This window comes from Haliaeetus albicilla, chromosome 1 (assembly GCF_947461875.1).
Source record: "Haliaeetus albicilla chromosome 1, bHalAlb1.1, whole genome shotgun sequence".
Classification (NCBI taxonomy): domain Eukaryota; kingdom Metazoa; phylum Chordata; class Aves; order Accipitriformes; family Accipitridae; genus Haliaeetus; species Haliaeetus albicilla.
Window position 1 is genome coordinate 64,521,517 of NC_091483.1, and position 22,156 is coordinate 64,543,672.

Here is a 22,156-nt window from a genome sequence, read left to right on the forward strand (position 1 = left end):
GCCAAAACTACACAGTTAAAGCACACCTTTGGCTGAACAATTCAGCAATGCCTAGAAGTATGAATGCAAGGACTTTTTAAAGTGTCATGAACCTCATTAGAAAAAGCCTGCATTCAGAAGACCTTTGCTTGTTAGGTACTGGTGATACATTATCAAATTTCATCAAAACTTACAGTGTTTCTTTTTTATGTCTCTGCTGCTGTTTCCACCCTAGACAGAAATTAATCAAAATATCTGGCAATGTAAACTATGGTTATCCAGGCTGTTATATGCTCTAACTAGGCAACAGCATACTAAAAAAAGAAAACACTTAAAAGACCACAGGGCTTGGAGGCTGGGTTGTGGTTTTTTTTCTTGTAGAGATTTAGGGTAGTCATCTATCTTGGAGCATTCCTGGCAGGTAACATTAGCTATGCCATTGGAGATAGAATGTTATTTCTGATGTTTTATTTATCTATCTTTCTCAAACTATTTTATCTAAAATTGCTACAAAAAGATTAATACATTCTACAGGTTGAGCAGAAAGCAGAACAGATTTTTTTTTTCCACAAAGCAGTATTTTCATTCACAATCCTCTTTAGAATTTTATCTCTACACCTCAAAACCAGGGTATATTTCATGGGGGGGGGGGGGGGGGGAATGCTTCAGCAATTACACAGTCTGAATTTGAACTTCCCTCATATATATTTCATCTTTCCAATCATTCTTCCAGACTCTTGCATTTCAGAGTACAAACAAGTAACGGTGTATACTCTGTCTCCTGCCCCTATCCCCAGGCTCTTTCTTTACCTAAATGCTGTTATTGTGACTTACAATTTCTGGAATATTTTCCTATTGCTAAGCCTCCTCTGTATAAAACCAATGAGAAAAACTGGAGAATGAGTAGCTTTATAAGATGTAGGTAGTATACAGAACAAATGGAAATGCAGCATGAGGTTCAGAAATTACTTCCAGAATATTATCAGCCACTAGCTGAAAGACCTCTTAGAATACAGACAAACGCTGGCCTTCAGAACTTAACTATATTTATATTTTAGATTCATGAGTTCACCATTTAACTGCCACTTGGAAACACTGGGGAAAAAGTGGTAATTTTAAGTACAGGAGAAGAGAAACAGGACTGAAGCCGACAAGTACTGCAGCATTAAACTGATAGGGAACTCAGCTAAACTTTACTTCAAATACAGATGAACTCCTTGAATAAAGAAATATATGTTGCTGTACAGCCATGTTAGCAGATACTTAACACATACTTACAAGACACTCAAAAAGAACAGGGAGTATGAGAGACCTTTATGAAGCTGACCCATAACTGGCTTAACCAGGAGCACTCTACCCCTAGGAAGAGCTCAATGCCCAAAGGGCCTTACCAGAGACTGTCCCATTTCAACCCCATTCCACATTCTCCATCTCGTCAAGGGCAAGCAGGATGCTATAGAATTTCACAGGCAATGCCATCACCCAGTGGAACTGGTAAAGTTGTCAGTTTAAAAGCCTAAATTTGGCAGGGTAAGGAAATGGACTTTGATTCAATAGTAATCAAAAGCATCATCTAGGGGGGGAAAAAAAACCCAAACAAACCCAAACCCAAAAGCTGACTTCAGTGACTGAATACCAGCTTGCTGAAGTTGTTAATTAACCAAAGCTCAGTAATATCCTATGGGATCAGAATGCTCTGTGTTCTGCTTGCTTGGGTGCCAAGTCTTGCAGTAAACCAAGACATTTCTTACAAGCTATGCTATAATAGCTCAATCGAAATTAGCAGAAAAAATTAATAGTAGGTCCCCAACAGAAAGGTATTTAGCTTTCTGAAGATGCAGAGCTGATTTTGGCTTTACCAGCCTGTATGTTTTTTCCACTGATAAACTGTTAACACTGTTTAATCAAGAACACTAAGGACAAATTCAAGTGAAACAACTCACACCAAGTTATTTCCTCTGCAGAGGGCTTATTAGACAGCTACACAATTGAAAATAATTTATATATGGGTTGAATTACCAATATCCTATTTTTATCCAGGAAAAACTGATTTATTTTGCACTGTAAGTTTTCTAAACATGATTCACACTGATCCCATGGTCCACATCTGTATAGTCACTCACTCATTTATCTCACTGCAATCTCATCAATTCCACATAGCTGGGACTTTTGGTTACAAGAGAAGCCACTTTTAAAAAGCTCTTCTTGATGTATAGATAGTGCTTCTTCCTTCTCAGAGTTGCTACAAGTTAAAAGGAATATTAAACAACAGCAAGGATTTTTTTTTTGGTAGAGCGCCACAGGTTCTCAAACTAATCCTTATGCTCAAAATCACAAGGCTATGCATTATTCCAACAGTCATTTGGAAAGGCATTTCACCTTGTTCAGAAGAAAAAAAAAAAATCCAAAAATCTTCAAAATATGAAACAACTTAAACTCAGAAAGGCTCTTTCAAGCAAAAGCCGTAAGACTCAGGATTTCCAAGCCTAACTGTAGCACCCTAGCTGCCAAACAAAACTGTCTCCACCTTTCCCTTCCCAGTAATACTGCTGTCAAGATTTAATAATAGTATGAAGCAAAGAAATATTGGCCAGAATCCTAAGCAGAATGAAGAAAATTTATCTCAAGTTAAATAAATAAATAAAAACCAAAGTTTATATACCCTGGGAGCAGTCTAAGATGAATTAACATTACATAACATTTTCACTAACACAGTTTCACTTTTCAAAATGGAAGTCAGATTTATTCAACATTAAGTGTAACAACACATCAGAAATCAATATCCACTTATAAAATAAAGTAACATGAATAAACACAAGAAAATACTGTCTGAGACTCTCCAAGCAGGACATTTCTCATAAGACTCACAGAAAAAAAAAAAAGATTTTTATATGCAAACAGACTCAATTCCCAAAAACTCAGTTTTTTCCAGTTGTAAAACAATATATAGCTAATGGGAGATAAACTAGAAAGGGGAATGAAATGCACCATGCTGTACAACATCAAAGAAATACTCCAACTGCATTTGTGTACAGCATTAACAACATGCAGTAGGTGAGGTTAAAAGCCAAGTACAGTGTGTATTTATTAGAGAGACAGAAACTAGTCAGTCTGAGGGCTTTGTTTCTTATTTTCGTTCAACTAATGAAAAGAAACAGAGCTAAGAGCAAATAGAGGAAGAGCAGAATCTGCATGGAGAACAACATCTCTTCCCAGAACAGTAAAGCATCTTAAATAAGATTTAAATTGTGCACATATTTACTTGTCTTGGTCCTCTTCTTGCTATGTCATTGAAACATACCTAGATCCAATGACAGGCTTTATGCAAGTATCTACATTTTTATAAAGCTGTAATTAAACAAAACAATGCAAGTCATTCAATTTCTGCTAATCTTTTAAGTCAGGCATTAATATGCTGAACACTCACTACAATTCAGTGTTACTTAAATTAAAAATAAAAACAGGGCAAGACATCTCCCAAATAGCCTTGCTGAAATGTAGGGTATTTTAATTATTTTTGTTGCTTGGAGGAGAGCAATGTGAAAATACACATGCTACCCAATTCATTTAATTAAGAACTATTTAAACAATTTTTAGACAAAAAGCTGGGATCTTTGTTGGTTCTACTCAGTTCACAGACTGACAGATTTCTCTGATTTCTCTTGCCAGTCTTTTTTTTTTTTTTAAACAGCAATTTTTTTTAAACAAACCCCCAAGATCTCCTATAGTTTTTGTCAGCTATTGAAAAGCAAGCAAGCATAGCGCACATGCAACTTATTAGAATTAGATAGCCAAATATAACTAACTACAAAGTTCCGAGCAGTAAGTACATCTACATTCCCCTGGGGAGACTCCATCTTATTGGGAGATGGTTTTGAAAGATGATAAAGAACACAGGTTACATAGTTGACTTCAGAAGTTCTCTGCTTTCCACCTGAAGACTTCCAGGAACCCATTCTACCACCTAACAAGCTAATAAGCTAGTACAAATATTCAAGATTTTAATTTGTTTCAGTAACAAAGGACTGATGGCTGACAACTGAAGACTGACTTTTATAGGGCTGGACATACTGACCTTAATTTTAAATGAATTCAAGTCTGAAAATAATTGTGCAGCATCAAGTTAAGATACAAATAAAAAACAAAGGAGAATTTAAGGATAACTTTACCGCTCATACACAAATTGCACCAGTCAATGATGTACCTACTTCAACTGAGGTGCAGCAGTGTTTTTACAATATCCAACCATGATCTAGTCTTTAAAAAGCAACTATCTACCACTTATCTATTAGTAATTCTCAGCTGAAAAAAAATACTGTATTCTAAACATGAACATGAATCAACTATCAGTACCTGTTTATTTTTTTAACAGTAGAGGGTTCACAAAGAACTGAGTTGAGTTAAAATAAAAGGAATGTAAAGGAGAAAGTCTTAATTCAGATATCTTTAGCACATATCAAGCCAAAATTGACTTTAAGACATGCTACTGAAATCACTACATGAAACTGCTCTGAGGTCTGGCAATCATATAAGTTAGTGCTGTAACTACTAAATTTAATGCTGGGCCAAAAACTGAATAGGAATATGAAGGTAATGCCCTTCAGAGTACATCTAAAGAAGAAAGGTTTTTTTCTTGGATAAAGAGTTACTGATATAAAAACTTTTGAGACTGAATGTACCTCTCATTTCCAGCAATGTAAGCTGTAAGCATTCCTTAGTCTTCTGACTGCGGAGCAGATAAAATATCTCTGAACTCTTCTTCACCCTCTGCAATGAGCATAGGAATTTCTTTTTTACCCTGCTCAAATGTGCTTTCCTTAACACCTAAGCAGAGACCAACCTTCCCACTTTCATTTCAGTGAAGCATTAAATACACCACACACACACAAAATCTGGTAAAATTGAGTTTCAAAGTTGTAGAGGACAAAAAAGTAACACAAATCCATTTTATTTCTGAAAGACTGAAGTGGACAGATAAATACTGTCATCTTGCTTAAGTAATGTCAGATGCAAGAGCAACGGGAGTAACAGTTTAAAGGTTAATATTGCTACAATTTATATGAATCAGTGCATTTTGTTTAGGCAAGACAGGACTAAGTGGAGTTTCAGATCAGCTCCATCTCTACAGGGCTGGAAGGCAAAGCTATCTATTGGAAACATGTATGACACTGTTGAACTGCTACTGAAGCCTCAAAGAATGGTTACCTAAACATTTACACGCTGTCAGGCAGTCAAACTCTACTGGCAAAAGCCTTTTTTGTTATTGGTTATACCAACATCTGTGTTTAGTCACTAGTAGAAAAGTTTACCAGCACTTAAGAATCAAACAGCCTTAGTAGACTTAACCACTATTCAATGAAGATGCAATATCCAGGATTAAAATGCTTACAGCAACTCAGAGCAAGCAGTGTTTCAAACATGAGATAGTAATCCATCACTTCAGTCAGTGCAACTGGAACAGATTAGAAAACAGTGTTCACCCTACTTAACATATTGTACAAGGATATAAGCAAATAATAGAGGTCCAAGAACCAGTAATTCCTCTATTTGGCTTTAAAAAAAATTTTTTTTTTTTTTTTTCAAAATTAAGCATTCAGTTTATTTACATTCTTCTCCCCTGCTTGTAAGTAAATGAAAACTAAATGCTTCTTTGCATGCATTATAAAATTAAGGTAGTAATCCCTCTCTAGCAACATATCTTGGAAATGGAATGAAACTATCCTGAAGCTCTAAAAGCTGGTAGTATGAGAAATGCTAATTAGAGCTCATCTCTCTCCTGTGCATGCTGTTTTCCCATTTATTGGGAAGCAAAAGGGCAAACTCTTGAAAGCTTCAATTTCTAATTAATTTTACCTTTTTAGGCTTTCAGTCTGTCATAAGTTAATGCCTAACTCAAGCTGGCATCCATAAATATCATAAGAAAACTGAAGCCAAGTATCCTTGGCTTTACCACCTTCAAGGCTTCCAAATGAGGAACTGTATTCTTACTATAACATTATTACCTTGACTATGATGGAGAATCTTCCCTCTTTTGGCAAACTGCCCATCAGAAAGTGGTGGGTAATCTGCTACCTAGGTACCAGTGAAGTGGGGAAAGAAAAGTTGACATATGCCTAGAACTGCCAATAAGCAATTTTAAATTCCATCACTGAGCAGGGAAAAAGAATCAACTGTTTTAATCTCAAAGTCGACAGTGTAAGCTGGTCAAAAGCATTCCCCATGGCAACCAGAAATGCCTTTCCTAAAATTGTTATGCTATTAAGAAAGAAGTGTCACATAGCTTTAGTAAGAATTGTGGAAAGGTTTGGGTTTGTTCAGTTTTAGAAGAATTGGGGGTTTTTTCCTTCTTATTTATATATAGAACCACACACTTGACACTTGTTCCTTTTACAGGTGAAAGACTTAAATGGTAACCTCTTAGGCAGCTTCCACAAAGGGGCTGCTTTCCTGACAAAGGACTCTAACAAAATATTTAAGCAAGCAAAGATCCTCATCTTCTGAGAAATACTGGAGAATTTAAAATAGAACATGGATTTTAGCTGTAAAAGCTCAAAAAAAACCCCAAACCCCAACCCTCTGATCACAACCATTCTGAGTTCAGAGCTTAGGAAGTCCTCAGCCATTTAAGGATGATGACACTAGATGATTGTCTTGAATGACTGACATGTCTTACAGAAATCCTAGTGGTTGGAATGCTGGCTAGACTCACTGACTGCCAGCCAGTTCAAGTTACACCATTAAGCAAACGGAGAAAAATGGAGGACCTTTTAAAGCACATCGTCTCATTTCTGAGATGTTGACATATGCCAGGTACTGCAACATTAAGACTGGACTTTATGTTTGCCAGTGAGGGTCAGCGCTCTCAACACACCTTAGCAAAAGCATGCTAACAGTTTGAAGATGAGCATTTCTACAGTAGCCATAGTAGGAGCAATGCAAGTCACTTAGATCGTGTACAAATTCAGGTGGGAAGATGTGCAAGAGGTCTATTAAAATAACAAAACAAAACCAAACCAAAAAAACCAAACCAACTCCATGAACTTGAAAGTACACCTTGTGCTCCAACATACAATACTCACCACTTCTGATCATGTTAACTTAAGCTTTTAGTTCTATAATACTTAGTAAGCAGCAGCTATAAGGTTACAGGACAGCTGGTGATAAACTTAGTATTAAGAGCAGTCTGTTCTCCAAAGATTTGCCATTTTGAAGCCAAAATCTATCACTATGATAATCTCATCTGATTTGTTTGTACAATACCATAACATTTTTTTCCAGAAGACAGTTAAATTTTGTATTTTAAAAAGATACTTAACACTTAAACTCACAGCCAATGAAGAGTCCAACATCACCTCTATTTCAATTTTTAGTTATACTTACTACAGAAAACTGACTTAGTCTGTTTTGGCTTCTCAGTATTTGAGCTTGCCTGACTTTGATGCCAGGATTAAGAAGTGCTGTCCTCCCACTTCTCAGTACCAGATATTTTTTTCCATGTGTAAATATTTACTCTCCAGTATCAAAATGCTGCTTCATCTTCTTTGGTAACGATAGAGCAGAGTTCCTCAAACCTCACACTGCAAGATCTACTATCCAGCCCCAGATCTTACTTTAAACTCAATTATTGCTATTGCCTTCTCAAGTGCAGACATCAAAACTGAACATTTTCTGTTAGCAGTCTTCTCCATGCTGTTTGTGAGGCAAAATAAGTTCCTTACTTTTATGTATTTTTTCCCTTTGTACATGTTCAAGTACTTCATCAGGCTTTTAACTACAACTCTGAAGGCTCAGCATTGAGGTGGTTCTCTGGCACAAGTCTTTCTGCATCACTGCTTTTTTTGTCTACCATGTACAGAGTGTACAATCTTTGTTCAAAGAGACCATTACCTTGTGATGACTTTTTTTTGCAGCTATAGCTGTTCAATCTGATGATTCAGAGAATAATGGAATATCACATTCTCATTATTTTCTATTCGACCAATTTTTCTCTTCTCCAAACTTTACCAAACAGGGGATTCCTCCTATGCTTTTCTGTATAGATGACATACACTCATTCTTTGTTAGACAGCAAAACTCTGGATTCCTGTTCTCTTAAGGAATTAATCAATGTACCAGGAGTTTTAAGGTACTTTCACATGTAAGGTCTCCATCCCATTTTCTAACCTTCCTCTTCTAACCATTTCACTAGCCACAGTAAATGCTTCTGTTAACATCACCACCACTTCTTCAGGACAGAACTAACACATCGGTTATGTACAGTGGAACCTAAATAGAAAATGATAGAAAATACATGTATCACTTGATTTCAATTACCTACAGGTTTTGAAGGTTCCTTACTAGAAAAAAATTCAGGCAGTCAGTGATTTAATTCTTTCATACAGTACAGCATGTACATATTGGCAAGAAGTGAGTCCCTAATCACAGGTCCCTGGCAGTGGCACCTGTTACTGAGGCAACTAGAACACCCCTGTGGAAGAGCTGAAACTATTTAGTCATCACTGGGTAAATTGCTTGTGTTCACCAGAGCAAGAAGTATTTCTTTGGAATGTACCTCAAAAGAAATTCCTGCTCAGTATTAATATTTTCAAACAAACTGAATAAAAGGCACTGTTGCTCAAGCAGTACATTGGTTGTCTCCAACTGTTTAAAATAAATAAAAAGATGTTTTTGAACAACTAGCTACTGTTGCCCTAAGAAGGCTTCCTTGTTACCTCGTAGTAATTTCATCTCTCCCTACAAAAGCAAAAGCTTAACATAAAAATTGCTTTTATCTGAAGCATGTCAAGTCTCACCTTTATATCTACCTTTATATCTAAAATTATGAGTTAGTATAACAGTATGCATTATAAAATTATACCATTTACTTCAGACATGTCTGAACAGCTAAATCTTCAAACTATACAAAAATAAAGTGTATGAAATCTTACAAAAAGAGGACATTAAGACATTAATAGCTAATCCAAAAAAATATAACTTATACATAGCAGTAAGCATAAGCAATGTAGCCTACAACAGCTTTCGATTAACAGGACCTCTGAAACGTGTCTGAAACAAGCATCAGCTAAAATTGGAACATTCCCAAGCACAATAATGTTTCCAATTTATTATCTTCACCACAGTACAAACTTTCACAAACCAAACGTCCATTGTCTGTCAGTCTGTAAACAAAAGCTACTATCCCCCCTCCTCATTTTAAGAGGGTGAATATTTTCAGTCCTCAGTCAAGTTTCATATCCATCACTTGCATAAGGAATCAAGAGCCTTTTCTCTTGTTAAATTAGTTTTTTCCTTTTTTTTTTTTTTTTTTTTTTTTTTGTCATACAGCCTGCAGTGAAGTAAAATCACAGTGAAAGTCCTGGGAAAAACATGATCTTTACAGCAGGACTTGAACCATTCTAATAATAAATGCATCTAACAAAGCTTCCCATAGTAAAAGCATGGCATTTCCATTTCCAGAAATCAAGTCAATTAGAAATCCTAAGTTCTACTTAAAAACCCCAAAAGATCTAAAAGTGAAAAGATTCATCTTCTCAGTCAAATACAAGTCTTTCAGTTTCACTTGCAGAGAGACTTTTCCAGTCTGTAAAACAGTAGTGCAATTCAATTAGTTCTACTTCTTTTATTTTTCTTAAAGTCCAGTAGATAAATGTCCTAGCTCTACGGAAAGATAGGAAGATGCTCCGGTAAACAAGAAACTTTGGCAAGCCCAGGAAGGCTTACTAGTCCATTAAAGCTTAGAAGTCCAAAGTGGCTTAAAAATGATTTATGAATAAATTGGGGGGGGGGGGGGGGGGGGGGAAACAACAACAAAACAAAATTAAAAAAAAACAACACTAAAAAAGACAAACTAAAAAAAAGAAATAAATAGGCAGAAATGAATGTAAACTGTCTGAACTTTTTAATGATTTCTCATTGACAGCTGGCACGACCTTTGACAGTACAGTCAGTTAAATATAGTTGACCTACAGAGCATTCCATTAGGGCATCCAGTTTGGAATGCTCAAATGGAATTACATTCCTAAAGATTTAAAAAATAGAGTTCTTGTAATATTACTATAGGTTTCTTCTGCCCACCTCACTTACACTTCTTCTTAAAGAAGCTTTTTATTTTCGATGGCTTTTTGTTTTTTTCACCATTTTGGTACAGGTCCTGTGGGATGCTACTTATCCTAGGGACAGAAGCAGCTTCATGGCTGGGTTTACTATCACTGCTGGCTGAAGAACACGAGGTGTGCCGAGGCTTTGGGACTAGGATCCCAGTTGAAAGCTGGTTCATGCTGCAGGACTTCTCCAGGATTCCATTATAAACTTTGCTTGCAGGACTAAAGATCATGCTCTTAGTTTCTGCCATGCCTACACAGTCAGGAGAGCCCCTAGAAATATCTGCAGTTAGAGAAGAGGAGTCTCCTGTAGATGATTCCTCCAGTGAGAATTCTTCTGGGGATGCTTTCTGAGGAGAAAGTGTCTGGTACATCTCAAGACTTGCTGGAGGAGACTGCTTCCTTCCAGTGGATGAATTTAAGGAGTCACATTCCGAACCTGTTTCCTGTACTTCCCTGAGTCAGAGCAGAAAGAGGAGAAAACATAATGAAACTACCATTTCCTTCATGGAGTTAAAAAGGAAATTAATTTAGAATCAATAGCATTAGTCTAAAAGCACCACCCACACTTTTCCTTAGTAGTTAATTAACAAAAAACATTAAGTTAAACATTAAGTTACAACTTGCAGGACATCATTTTATTATCTAAACTTAAGATAATTAGTCTGTGCAATCTTGGTTTTTGTGGGCAGCAGCAGCATCTGCCCAGAATCAGTCATTTGTATCTCACTTCAAAGAACAAAAACTATCTTTCTGGCACGTGAAGTCAGAAAAGTTATGAAATGAAAGAAGGAAATTTAAGCCTATCATATACAAAAAGTTTCTTCAGGACAAGTGTCCCTACCTTTCAACAAGCTCATTTGCTCCTTCCAAAAGGAATTTAACCTTTTCCTATGAGGCCATGTAACAAGAGTAGGTACACGCTCAACATGCTGTAAGAATTGTGTTACCATCCATCTTCTCTTCGCCCAGTAGCTGACATTGCTTTTGATCCTAGTTTCAGATGTAAAAGCCAGTAACATATTGTAATGGAGAATCAGGGTTAGTTCAGTGCACCCTGGACTGTAACATTACTTAACTGTATATGACATGCTAGCTATTTACATACACATACCAGACAAGAACTCTCTCTGTTCCATGTGGACTATATTAATTTATGTTATCCTACAGATTACTTTAACTTTTGGCTTGGTTCAACCTCTAATTCTAAACTGTTAGTCTCAAATAATCCTATCAGAGTTCCAAGTGCTGTTTGCTAATCTCCGTACCATTGTTTATCAGCAGAGAAGTAAATGGCTTCCTCCTCCTCTTCAGTTCGATAAAGAGCTGGGCAGCTCGACACAGAAAGGATGTCAGGGTCAGGGGAGTGCAAAGCATGCTGAGACTGTGGAGATGATGGCACAACATTGCGTCTCGATCGACACAAGCTACTGCTTCTTGCCAGTGTGCTGGGAGGTTTTACAATCGACCCTGAGGCAAAGAAAAAGAAAACCAAAACTCTCCAAGTGACGTTGATGTTAACAATATCTACTCTGAAGACTAAATAGCAGGTATCTGCTTCAGCTACAGTGATTCTTAAACAGCTTTGACATTGCTTGACTGTTTAGGGGGAAGAAAGACTGGCATCACTTTATACATCCTACAGTTAGATGAAGCAGCTAACCAAAATGCAACTGCAGCAGTTTTGTGCGGGCCAAATATTACTCGATGTGCACCAAAGCTCTGGCTCGCTATGCTCTCTTGAGAACAAAGAGAAAGATTCTACTGAAACTCCCAACCCTTTATAAACTAAAAATAGCAGTGCTGAAATTAGTATGTTACACAATATCCTGTATTTTACTTGTGTGGAGATTCGGAGCTTAAAAGAATATGTAGAAGTTTTGCAATGTAGGTCTACCTAACCAAAAAGCCAACTGAGATACACTGCATTATTTGAAAGTTACATTACACAGAGAAGACCAATTTCATTTATATAACATGCAGAAAATATATAATAGAACCTCATTTTAAGCTCAAGAATTTCCTATTTGATAACACATTCTTTTGCCAGGCTAACTATGAATTTCCAGAAACAAAAATACTAAGAATGGGTGGAGACAGCAACACAAGACTTGACCAGGGAAGTGTCTAACAGGAAGTAACAAACTGAAATGTTCCTAATCCAATTCCTCCTTCAAAAGATGATTAGGCAGCAATACTTCTATGGAAATACATCTACAGACCTGTTTTCAGGCTAGCTGTTATGAGCCTCAGGATTTCTCATACCCCTCCTCAAACTGCCCCACAGAATATATCACTGCTTAGGCAAGACAGACCATACCCTTACTGATGTTCAAAATGTTTACCAAACACAACACACTAAAAAAATTCAATTATTTTTGTAGACAAGGATGTCTAGCCTGACAAAATGCATTTTGTTTTTTGAGATGCCAGTTTAGCATCAGGTAAATTACAGTTTCCCTTCCCGGAATCTCAGAAAAGGTTGAGTTGTCATTCTGCTTTTAGTGCAAGAAATCACAACTTTCACAAAAGAGCAAGTAGCTGCACCTTCCCCAACACTTAAGACTTTGTTTCCTACCAGGCTGAGCAGAAAAGAAAGGTTTACAAGTTCCAACATGACAGTTGTCATGTAACTCAAACTTTTGGTTTTACTTTTGATTAACTCCCTACTGACCTGAAAGGAGGTGTTGGCAGCTCAAAAATAAGCTAGTGTCATTACAAAAATATTCCTAAAAAAGTAAATGTGAACTGAGATAAGAGAATAAGAATCCCTTTAGCAAATTTGTACTATGTGTACAGGTAAATCAGATGCCATCCTACTCACTAGTGTAAAAAAAGAACAGGATTGCACCATCAGTGAATTTTGAGAGAAGTTACAAGCATTTTAGTTCCTTGTAAGTGTATATACACAGGATTATGAAGGATTCAGCTATGACAATTTAACATCTAGAATTTTCTAGTACAAATGAAACTCACTAAAAATCAGCTGAATCCTAACCAGTCAGTGGAAAAGTAGAAGTTTCACTATCACCTTCTTGTAATGACTTTGTTCCAGTCTCATACCTCTACTTCTTTATCACCTTTTGTTCTTCAGCTCAGAATTGATTAAACAGATCTATTACTTCACACCATTTTAGCCTATCATCCCAACTGCTGCGGCACAAAGAAGCCTGTCTGGCAGACTTCAAATTTTGTCAATCTTAAAAGATCAAAGGTTGCTGGGGCAAGGTAACAGCCCAGGTAGTTCAGTATAGGTCCAAAGACTGAAACAGTCTTGCTCATAACTGACCTGTCTGCACACTGCGTTTTGCTTCTGCACACTGCATTTTGCCTGAAGCCTCATGACACAAGCCATTTTGCTTCTCCTTCCTCGTGTGCATTTGTCATTTTTGTCTAAAAGTTGGGAATAATGTAGCAGTTATCAAACTAACCTACAATAATTTGACTCCTGAACTGGTTTCAACAACAGATCATTTAGCATATTTTCCCTCTCCTTCCCCATGCCAAAGCATTTCCAGGTTTTTTTTACCAAGTAGAAATTTTAAAAGCTAGTAAATAAAGGAGAAGCTATGTGATCACTTTAACAAAATCAGGCTCTCATGCCTTCCCAAAATTCAGAAAAATACACTTAAAGTTTTTGTAACGTTACTAAGATTCAGATAACTCACCACTGAGACAACATCCATTAGCTAAATACTTCCAAATGAACTGAACTCTAACAAAATAATTAAACCATAATTGCAAAAACATACAGTAAAGTTTCAATTAAGTATGCTCTTACAAACTGTACAAGCCCTTCTCTAATTTTACTTCCTCTGAACCAGCTGCACTTTGCTCTCTGGCTTCATTTCTATGCAAGACCTGAATGAGAAGAGTGGCTAAAAAAAAAAAGTCTGAAGTCTTATATACATATCCAAGTGTTTTGTCATTTTAGACAATCTGGAAAGTTGTGCTAATAAATGGAGCTCTTCATTTTTAAATCAGACCACAGGTTTCTCCATACAGACTTGGAAGTTTAACTCTAGGCATCCACATTTTACTGGGCCATCCAAGAAATTTGTTGCTAAGGTTTAAATCAAAGCCTTCACAGTGAAGACAACTAGAGAGACACTATTCTTTAAAAGTGATCAGAACTTGCAGTAAGTAGTGTTGCAAGGGGATTAATGAACTTTTCAATGTGGCCTGTAGAGAAAAGGTTGGTACATTCAGAAGAAAAACGTGTGCCCAAGGCACACTAAATGAAGCCAGCAAAGTGGTGACCATTCTCCTTGTGCTGTTTAAAAATACAGTTCTAATTTCTTCTAAGAATCCCAGCTCTGGAAGAAAAATGTACATATATGACAAAGTTTTCTTCCCTACTCATTCCTCAGCTTGTTATTGCTTGTTTAAATAGCTACATGGGAGCTCATCTTTTTGATTTGCCTCTAGAGTCCAGTTAATCACAACTTCCACGAAACAGGCTCTTATACTGACACAATGACTCAAGATATGAGGGTGGTCTGAATCCCCAGTGTGTATCTTTTGATCATAGTTTAACCAAAGCTGGATTTCCCTCCCTCCAGCACTTGGCCTCTCTGCCTCACACTCAAACAACCCACTGTACCCAAACACAAACATTCTGCCTGAAAGCTTCCCTTGGACAACAACATGATTTTGTTCCAGCCACTAAAGAATGTTTGAAAAGCTATGTAGCATGCAGCCTCTCAAAGGGTGTGATCTTCCTAGCAGCTCAAGGGACCCTAGACTAACTCCATCCCTTCCATCTGAAAGAATAAATGGGCTAACAGAAATTCAGCATTACTCATTATAAATTTTTGTCTAAGTGGCAATCCAAGCATGACAAGCAGACTTTCAAAACCTCAGCTGGATTTGCCCCCCACTCCCCCATTGAAATGGAATAAAGGCTTTTTCTTCATGTTATCTCTATTGCAAAACCCAGTTTTCAGTTTATGCAAGTCCCAAAAAATGCACCTGAAATGCTAGATAGAACTTTTGTCCTTTTGACTTTGATCCAATCCTGTTTGATTTCAGCACTCTTCTCCCACCTGACTTTAAAATCCCATGCCTCCACAACTTTTCCCCTTTCTTTTTACTGAGCTCACCACTTACCATGAAACTGTGAAACTATTGGAGGAGTATCTTCATCTAAGTCATCAACTCCCCCTGCAATTGGGTAAGGAGGAATGGAAACTCGAGGCATAACTACCCAGCTGTGATCAGAGTAGAGAGAGGAGGTCAAGCTTGGTAGCCCAGAATTGTGTGCTATTTGAAAACCGCAAATCTTCTCAATCTGTTGCCATCGATAAAGACGCTCTCGCAAACACGTTGTCAACTCAGAGAGTGCTTTCCTGAAGAAAAGCACACATTAAAATTACATACACTGTTCTTAATGATACAGCAAAGCAACACAAGTGCAGTCATTCCAGCACACCAGAAGATCCATGAGGACTGTCCAAATATTTGTACTTTAATATCTTTTAAACTGTTTTATTTAAAAGTGCAAAAACACTTAAGATACTAAAAATTCCATTGTTCCAGGAATTAATAATCACAAATGAATACACATCCTGGTAATAACTCTTACTTTGCTTCAAGGATTTTATGGTCCACTTCATCTAGGGAGGAGCTGTGTGCAACATGTAATGTTCCAAATACAGTGCTTCTCTTCTTTTTTATCTTTTCTGCCTAAAAAGCAAGATAAAATGAAATGCATAAAACTAGGATATATACTTAACACAGGTGACAAAACATTAGCAATATTGACAGGTAGCAAACAACAACTCAGAGGAAAAAAAAATTCAAATGCTTATCTGAATAATTTGTATTTACTATTTCATATATCTAGCAACAGATCAGGAAGGTCTTTAAGTAGCTGAAGAGTAAGAGTTATTACCTCATCTTTGGCGATTGCTAATTGCATTTCTGCATGCTGTCTTTTGATATTGTAATACTGTACTTCAACTTCATGTGTTAACTGAAGCCACTTTTGCAAAGCTTCGGGAACAGACCAATTACTTCTCAGCTCGAACTCCTTCTCAGCCTTTTTTAAAGCCATGCGAACCTAGCAATCAAGAAGAAATAAAAGTGTCACCAAGAGTATCATTAGAACTGACAGCAGAAGAAAGTGAAATATAAGCACCTTTATACCCCACAGCAACACACTAAGGCTTTACAGAGCTTTGGTGTGTGCCAATTGCTGTTAGGAAGGCAGATCTGGCACTTATGAAATACAGCATACGAATTTCCATATACTATATTATACTCAGATTTTTTTCTCCTATGATATATAGTCCCTAACTTGAAGCTTAAATATTTTTGTAAGACAGTATTTTTATTTAGTACAATAAATCCAACCTATTGCTACTCACAAGAGACAAAGCTGCTATCTCTCATCTGATAACAAGAGAGAAAAAAAGGCTTTTTGTATATATTTTGTTCCATGAATCCAACAACATTATGATGAGCTAATATACAAAGCATAATTTTTTTTATAGTTTCAGGATTATTTTACTAGATAATGGCATGGTTAACAGACAATCATTAAGTGCTCTTAGAATTCTTTTTTCCATTAAAATCTAGCATTAGAGAAATTCTGCTTTAAACACTCCTAAGGATCTAATAAAACCAGGACCAATTTAAAGTCAACACTAAAATTATAAACAGTTTGCAGATACCTGTACTAGCTCTTCCTCTGCATATTTGAGCCTGCTGAGCTCACATTCAGCTCCCTCCCTCAACTCCCTTAGGCGATGAGCTTCCCGTTTTGCGTCATTAATCTCATCCATCATTTTGCGCTCTAGATTTTGCTTTTCCACTGCAACATTTCTATTCTCTTCTTGTGCCTTCTCAAGCCTTCACAATTGAAAAAAAATATGAGAAAAATACACAGCATATTTGTTAAAAGTTGCAGCCCTCAGGAGAAGAAAGTGTGTCCAGCAACAGGGCAAGAGGCAGTGGGCACAAACCAAAACAACAGGTTCCATCTGAACATCACGAAACACTTTTTTCACCGTGAGGGTGACAAAGCACTGGCACAGGTTGCCCAGGGAAGTGGTAGAGTCTCCATCCTTGGACATATTCAGAAGTCACCTGGACATGGTACTGGGCAACCTGTCCTAACTGATCCTGCTTGAGCAGGTGAGGCTGGACAAGACGACCTCCAGAAGCCCCTTCTAACCTTAACCATTCTGTGATGATAAAGACTGTGCAAGCTTCATTAATCAGCAGCAATTACATCACACAACGTGATGTCCACATCAGACAAAATATGCAAACTTTTATGTGAACCTTCATTAAAGGTGTAGTAAGATCAAAGTACAAGTCTTTATAGACAACTGAGTTACAGGTGCACCAGAGAAGACCATCAACTCTCACACTGTTAAATAAGCAACAGAAAGTAATCAGTCCAGGTCTGTCTCAATCTTGAGAGCTTAAAAACAGGAGAAATAGTCTCATTTCCATGTATGTAAGTATTCCAAAGTAAACTGTAATTATATGAAAATAACAGTAAATACTTCTAAATCTGTAGGTAAAGAAGGTTGAACCTCTATTCTCTACCTTCATCCCCAAGTTCGTATTGCCTGCTAAAATATCCGGGAGCAATTTCTACCCCAAAACTCATCATCACTGAAATGACAATGTCTATGCAAAATGAACAAAATCCGAAGGCAGCTTAATGCAAATAATTTATGACTGTAAAGGATCTGCATTTGTATTTAACCTCAAAACAAAAGGACAACTAAACATTAACTTTTTTTGTTTTTATACCTTTCCTGCAAGTCAAGAAGACTTTGCTCTGCTGTTTGGAGACTTTCCAAGTCCTTCATCATTTTTGTGATATGTTCTCTTGAGGTTCTGTTCTGTGTATATGCAAACCAGCAGCCTCCAAAACCAATAACTATAGAGACTGTTAATATAAAATCCTTCATCCAGTTGTGAGGGGGACCTGCGCAGAGAATAACACTATCATTAACTAGTTCACTGATACAGACAACAGAGTATGGACTTGGTTTTTTTTTCACCCCCACAGCCTAAAAGGTGACAGAACCTGATGCTAAACAGAATTCCATCTCATTTATCTCAAACCATCTCCAACAAATACCTTTCAACCTTTCAGATGGATCCCAGAGCATTCTCCATACAACATAAGCAACTCTGCACTAATACAACCTACTTAATCTATACTAAAACATACATTAGATTGAGGAAAGCTTACTAAGCTTTTACAGTACATAGTCTTTATCTTTCTTTAAATGAGTTGAGAGGGCTTCCCCAATTACACTTTATCAGGCCAGTAGGAACTTCAGTTATGTTTAAGTTCTCCCCAGTCTGCACCCTCTGGAATACCCTATGCCGAGTTAAAAATACACTTGTACAAAATAAAGTAGATTTTAAAAGGGTAACTAGCTAATAGCAGTACTTTGTAAAAGCAAAAGCTGGATTGTCAAAGTATCATATCCAAGATTCACATACAGTTCTTTGTTAGTACAACTTTTATAGCCACTTGCTCCTTTCTAAAACAAACTTTCAAAAGATAGTTTCTGCTAGCATTAAAGGTATAATACAAACAAAAAGCACTTTTTTTTTCCCCCTAAAAATTCCAGCTCAGTTCTGTCAGGCTAACTCAACTCAGTCAGGCCAGCTCAAATCTGGCCTGACTTTCACAAAGCCATTTACTACTCTCCAAAATGACCACCAAGCTCTGAAAGGGCCTTGTAGTTCAGGAATATCCAACATGCAACAGATCTTTAACTGTGTACAAGCAAGCATGCAGACCATTGGTGATGTGGTAAGGAAGGGTCTGCATATGCTAAAATAGGTCAGATGTGGAACTCCTGCATTAAATTTAACTGCACTTAAACTCAGGTCTAAACAATAGACACTAGTATTGGATTTGCACCACCATCTCCTTTCTTCTTCCTTGGGGAAGGTCATCCCCTCTCATTTCAGCATCCCAGCTTACACTGTCCAAGCTAGTTAGGAATTGAATATAACGTTAGCTATAAGTGTAATTTAAACAGTCAAAAACATTTAGAGGGCACATCTTGTGACACAAAAGGCAACATCCATCTGTCAAGTGGGGTTATACTAAAATTTCTATGTAATCTTACACACAGACATGGATCGCAGCATCTTGATAACCTTTTTCAATTCATTGCCCAGTGCCACAACACATGCAAAGCAATCCATCAGTACATCCACAAAATAAATAAGCTGTCCTACCTACAGTATCAAGTATCACTGAAAATATTCTCTGTTAAAATTCTTACAGGTAAGAGAGGAGAAAAAACTCCAAAAAGTTACTAACGTGTGAGAGGTCCAAATAAAACAACATCCAAGGCTTTAAGCTGAAGCTTCTGTCTATGGCTCCGGTCAATTATTTTCAAGTGAGATATCATGAAAGCATGTTCATTAACTGCTATCCTGTTAATGATAAAGACGAAATGTTACCTATTCCACAAGCTATATTCAAAACCAGTCTATGGAAAGAAATACATCAATAGCATTTCCCACAGTTATATAGTTAGGCGATTAGAGTGAGAGATACAATACAATGACAGCAGTGCTATAAAAAACAACATATCAGCATGTGGCAAATGAAGAACATCAAATCATTTCCTATTCTTTTCTTTCTGGAATAATCATGAAATAAATCCATTTGACATAGTTAAAGGTAGTGGTGTATTTGCAGACTTGTGACAACAACTCTCTGAAGTACATGCAATACTCAAACTTAGTAGTTATGGTCTAGAAAAGGGGTTCTGCAGATAGTTTTTGATGTATATCCCTACAATAGATTGGAAGTTGTTCAAAGAAAGTTGACTACCATAAAGAATTATGCGATCATTTATAAAAGCAAGAAACAAAACTAAGATGAAAGGAGTGGCAAGAAGCATTTATATTTTGAAATATTTTGGCAGGAAAAAATGCAGCCAGCTCTTCAAAACTGCAAGCACGCTTCTCTTTTTTTGCATTTGACCATATCTTGTTAGACGTTAGGTTCAACATAGTTGTTCCCACACACAGACTAAAGCAGCAACCTACAGGGAAGCATTTGAAACTAAGCCAGAAGAAACTTTCACCTGGGAAGTGTTGTTCCATTGACATTGCTGTCTCTAAAATTCTTTTCATATTGGGGCAGTTCAACAAATTCTGACAGCCACTGAAGAGTGTCTTCTTGAGTCCAGTTATGAACTGGAATAAAAAGTCAGTTTAGTTACCTTTAATTTTTGTAAAAATCAATAGCAAGACATAGAAGACAAGCAATAGAAAAGCAGGTTACAGTGAGCAAGAGGGTTTAGCCAAATATAATTGCAGAGAAACTAGAAGTAACATTCACCAAGGTGTTTCTGGCATTTTGCCTTTTTCATTATATGCTTCTCAGAGGAAGTTTAAGCAAATTATAAACAAACAAGAATGGAACCAATAGAAACATTTCTTTATTAAAAATTCCACAGAATAATTTAGTGTTTTGCTTTAGTTTAAATCAGGACAGCATCTTGTGACTGTTATCTACTTAAACTGATCTCAGCCTCAATCCTTTTGTCCTTGCTACCCTTGCAGAACTAAACACGTCAGCAGGTGTTGTAGCCTTTTAAGGCAATGTACCAAGATCTTTCCCAGGGTGATGCCTTAAGAACTTGTTTTCACAAGAATCTTCATAGAAGCTCATGCCTACTAACCACAAAATGGGAGCAGAGAAGAGAGGAGATTTTCAGTATTTTCATTCAGACAGAAGAAATTTAACAAGAAAACAATTAAATTTCTCTCAAATATGCCCCAACCAGCTGTATTACATGCAATAATCTTCCCACTAAGAAAAATTATTTAAAATAAACACATGTAGAGAATAATTAACAATTTTCCTGTATAACAGCAACAGTCTATATAAACTTTCATAGCTACCCGTGCTCTAAGAAAATAAGGAATTACTACCCATAGATTTTACAAAAAAAACAAACAAAAAAATCACATTTCTGGCCCTTACAGGCCAGCTGCTACAGCTTACAGCTTCACACTGACAAAGTTGAAGTGAAATTGTTCTCTCCATTTATGAAGTCTGCAGAATTTTGTTTGTACATGAAAGAAATAAAGCAACAGCCTCCTTCTGGACAGATATACCTTTGCATGAACAATTCACACACACACACACAACCCCCCCCCAGCCTTTAAACATTTCTCTATCTAAAACTACTTGCGTGTATGTGACAATGCTGGTCAGAGATTTCTTTAGCAACCTTATCACAAGGACACATTCGCAGTGGTGAATTCTGACAAAGACCCTTTAGAAAGAGCTGCTGAAAGCTTGATAGGTAAGCTGCAGGAAACGGAATTTTTTATGAGTTCAAATTCATATTTCAGTTCACACTGAAACTGAAATAAGGACTTCTAGGTCTCTTGTCTACACTAGCGTAGCTGAAAAATAAGCTTACACATTTCAGATTTTCATCCTTCTAGATAACCGGAGACAGAACACATTTCACAGACCCACTTACAGCTTTAAAAAATAAACTCACAGTACAAACCACTTGTATTCCACCCGTACGAATGGCTACACCTCCTTCCCAGCACGCTGTCCCATTTCTTCCTCTGCTTTTCAGCCACAAACTGTTTTCCAGGTATTGATCTTGCCACAGACTCAGTTTTATCATACTACTCTAAGTTTTTACGCAAAATGTCTGGGCTCTATTTGTAAACAGATCATTTTCATGCTGCAAAGACTCTTAACTGTTTTGTGAAAAATAAGTGATCAGATTTACAAGTCATTCTAATCATCTCAAAAGGGTGGCAAGATCATCCAGAAAAATATCACCTTAACTGCATTTCAGAAATATGTCCATAAACTGGTCCAAAGCAAAAGCATTGTTTTTATGTGACATAGGAAGAAAGTCACCTAAAATAGCTACTACACACTACAGACTTTATTACTGACAGTACAGAACATGCAATTTCGGAAGCCACACAATTCACTGAATTTATAAATTGAGGGGGAGAAAGAAAAGAAAAAAAAAGAACATTGAGAATTTTCACTTCTACTGTTGAAAGTATTTTGCAGTCACACTCTCTGTCAAATTTTA

The 22,156-nt window shown here is 36.9% G+C and overlaps 1 protein-coding gene across 3 annotated transcripts in view; it reads right to left on the minus strand.

Annotated features, from left to right (window-relative positions):
• Positions 1-2,694: 2,694 nt before the first annotated feature.
• STIM2 (stromal interaction molecule 2) overlaps positions 2,695-22,156 on the minus strand; it is a 77,914-nt gene continuing 58,452 nt past the window's right edge. Inside the window, exons 4-13 of one of the 3 annotated variants that reach the window (XM_069792247.1) lie at positions 20,162-20,273; positions 19,387-19,502; positions 17,847-18,024; positions 16,754-16,931; positions 15,973-16,140; positions 15,664-15,764; positions 15,189-15,427; positions 11,348-11,549; positions 10,924-11,072; positions 10,262-10,535 (exon numbers count right to left, since the gene is read on the minus strand). In XM_069792247.1, the coding sequence (XP_069648348.1) occupies positions 10,498-10,535; positions 10,924-11,072; positions 11,348-11,549; positions 15,189-15,427; positions 15,664-15,764; positions 15,973-16,140; positions 16,754-16,931; positions 17,847-18,024; positions 19,387-19,502; positions 20,162-20,273 (1,481 nt within the window). In that variant the 3' untranslated portion in view covers positions 10,262-10,497. Of the gene's footprint in view, positions 10,536-10,923; positions 11,073-11,347; positions 11,550-15,188; positions 15,428-15,663; positions 15,765-15,972; positions 16,141-16,753; positions 16,932-17,846; positions 18,025-19,386; positions 19,503-20,161; positions 20,274-22,156 lie in introns of all 3 variants that reach the window. The other 2 variants (XM_069792237.1, XM_069792256.1) reach the window with 2 other exon arrangements.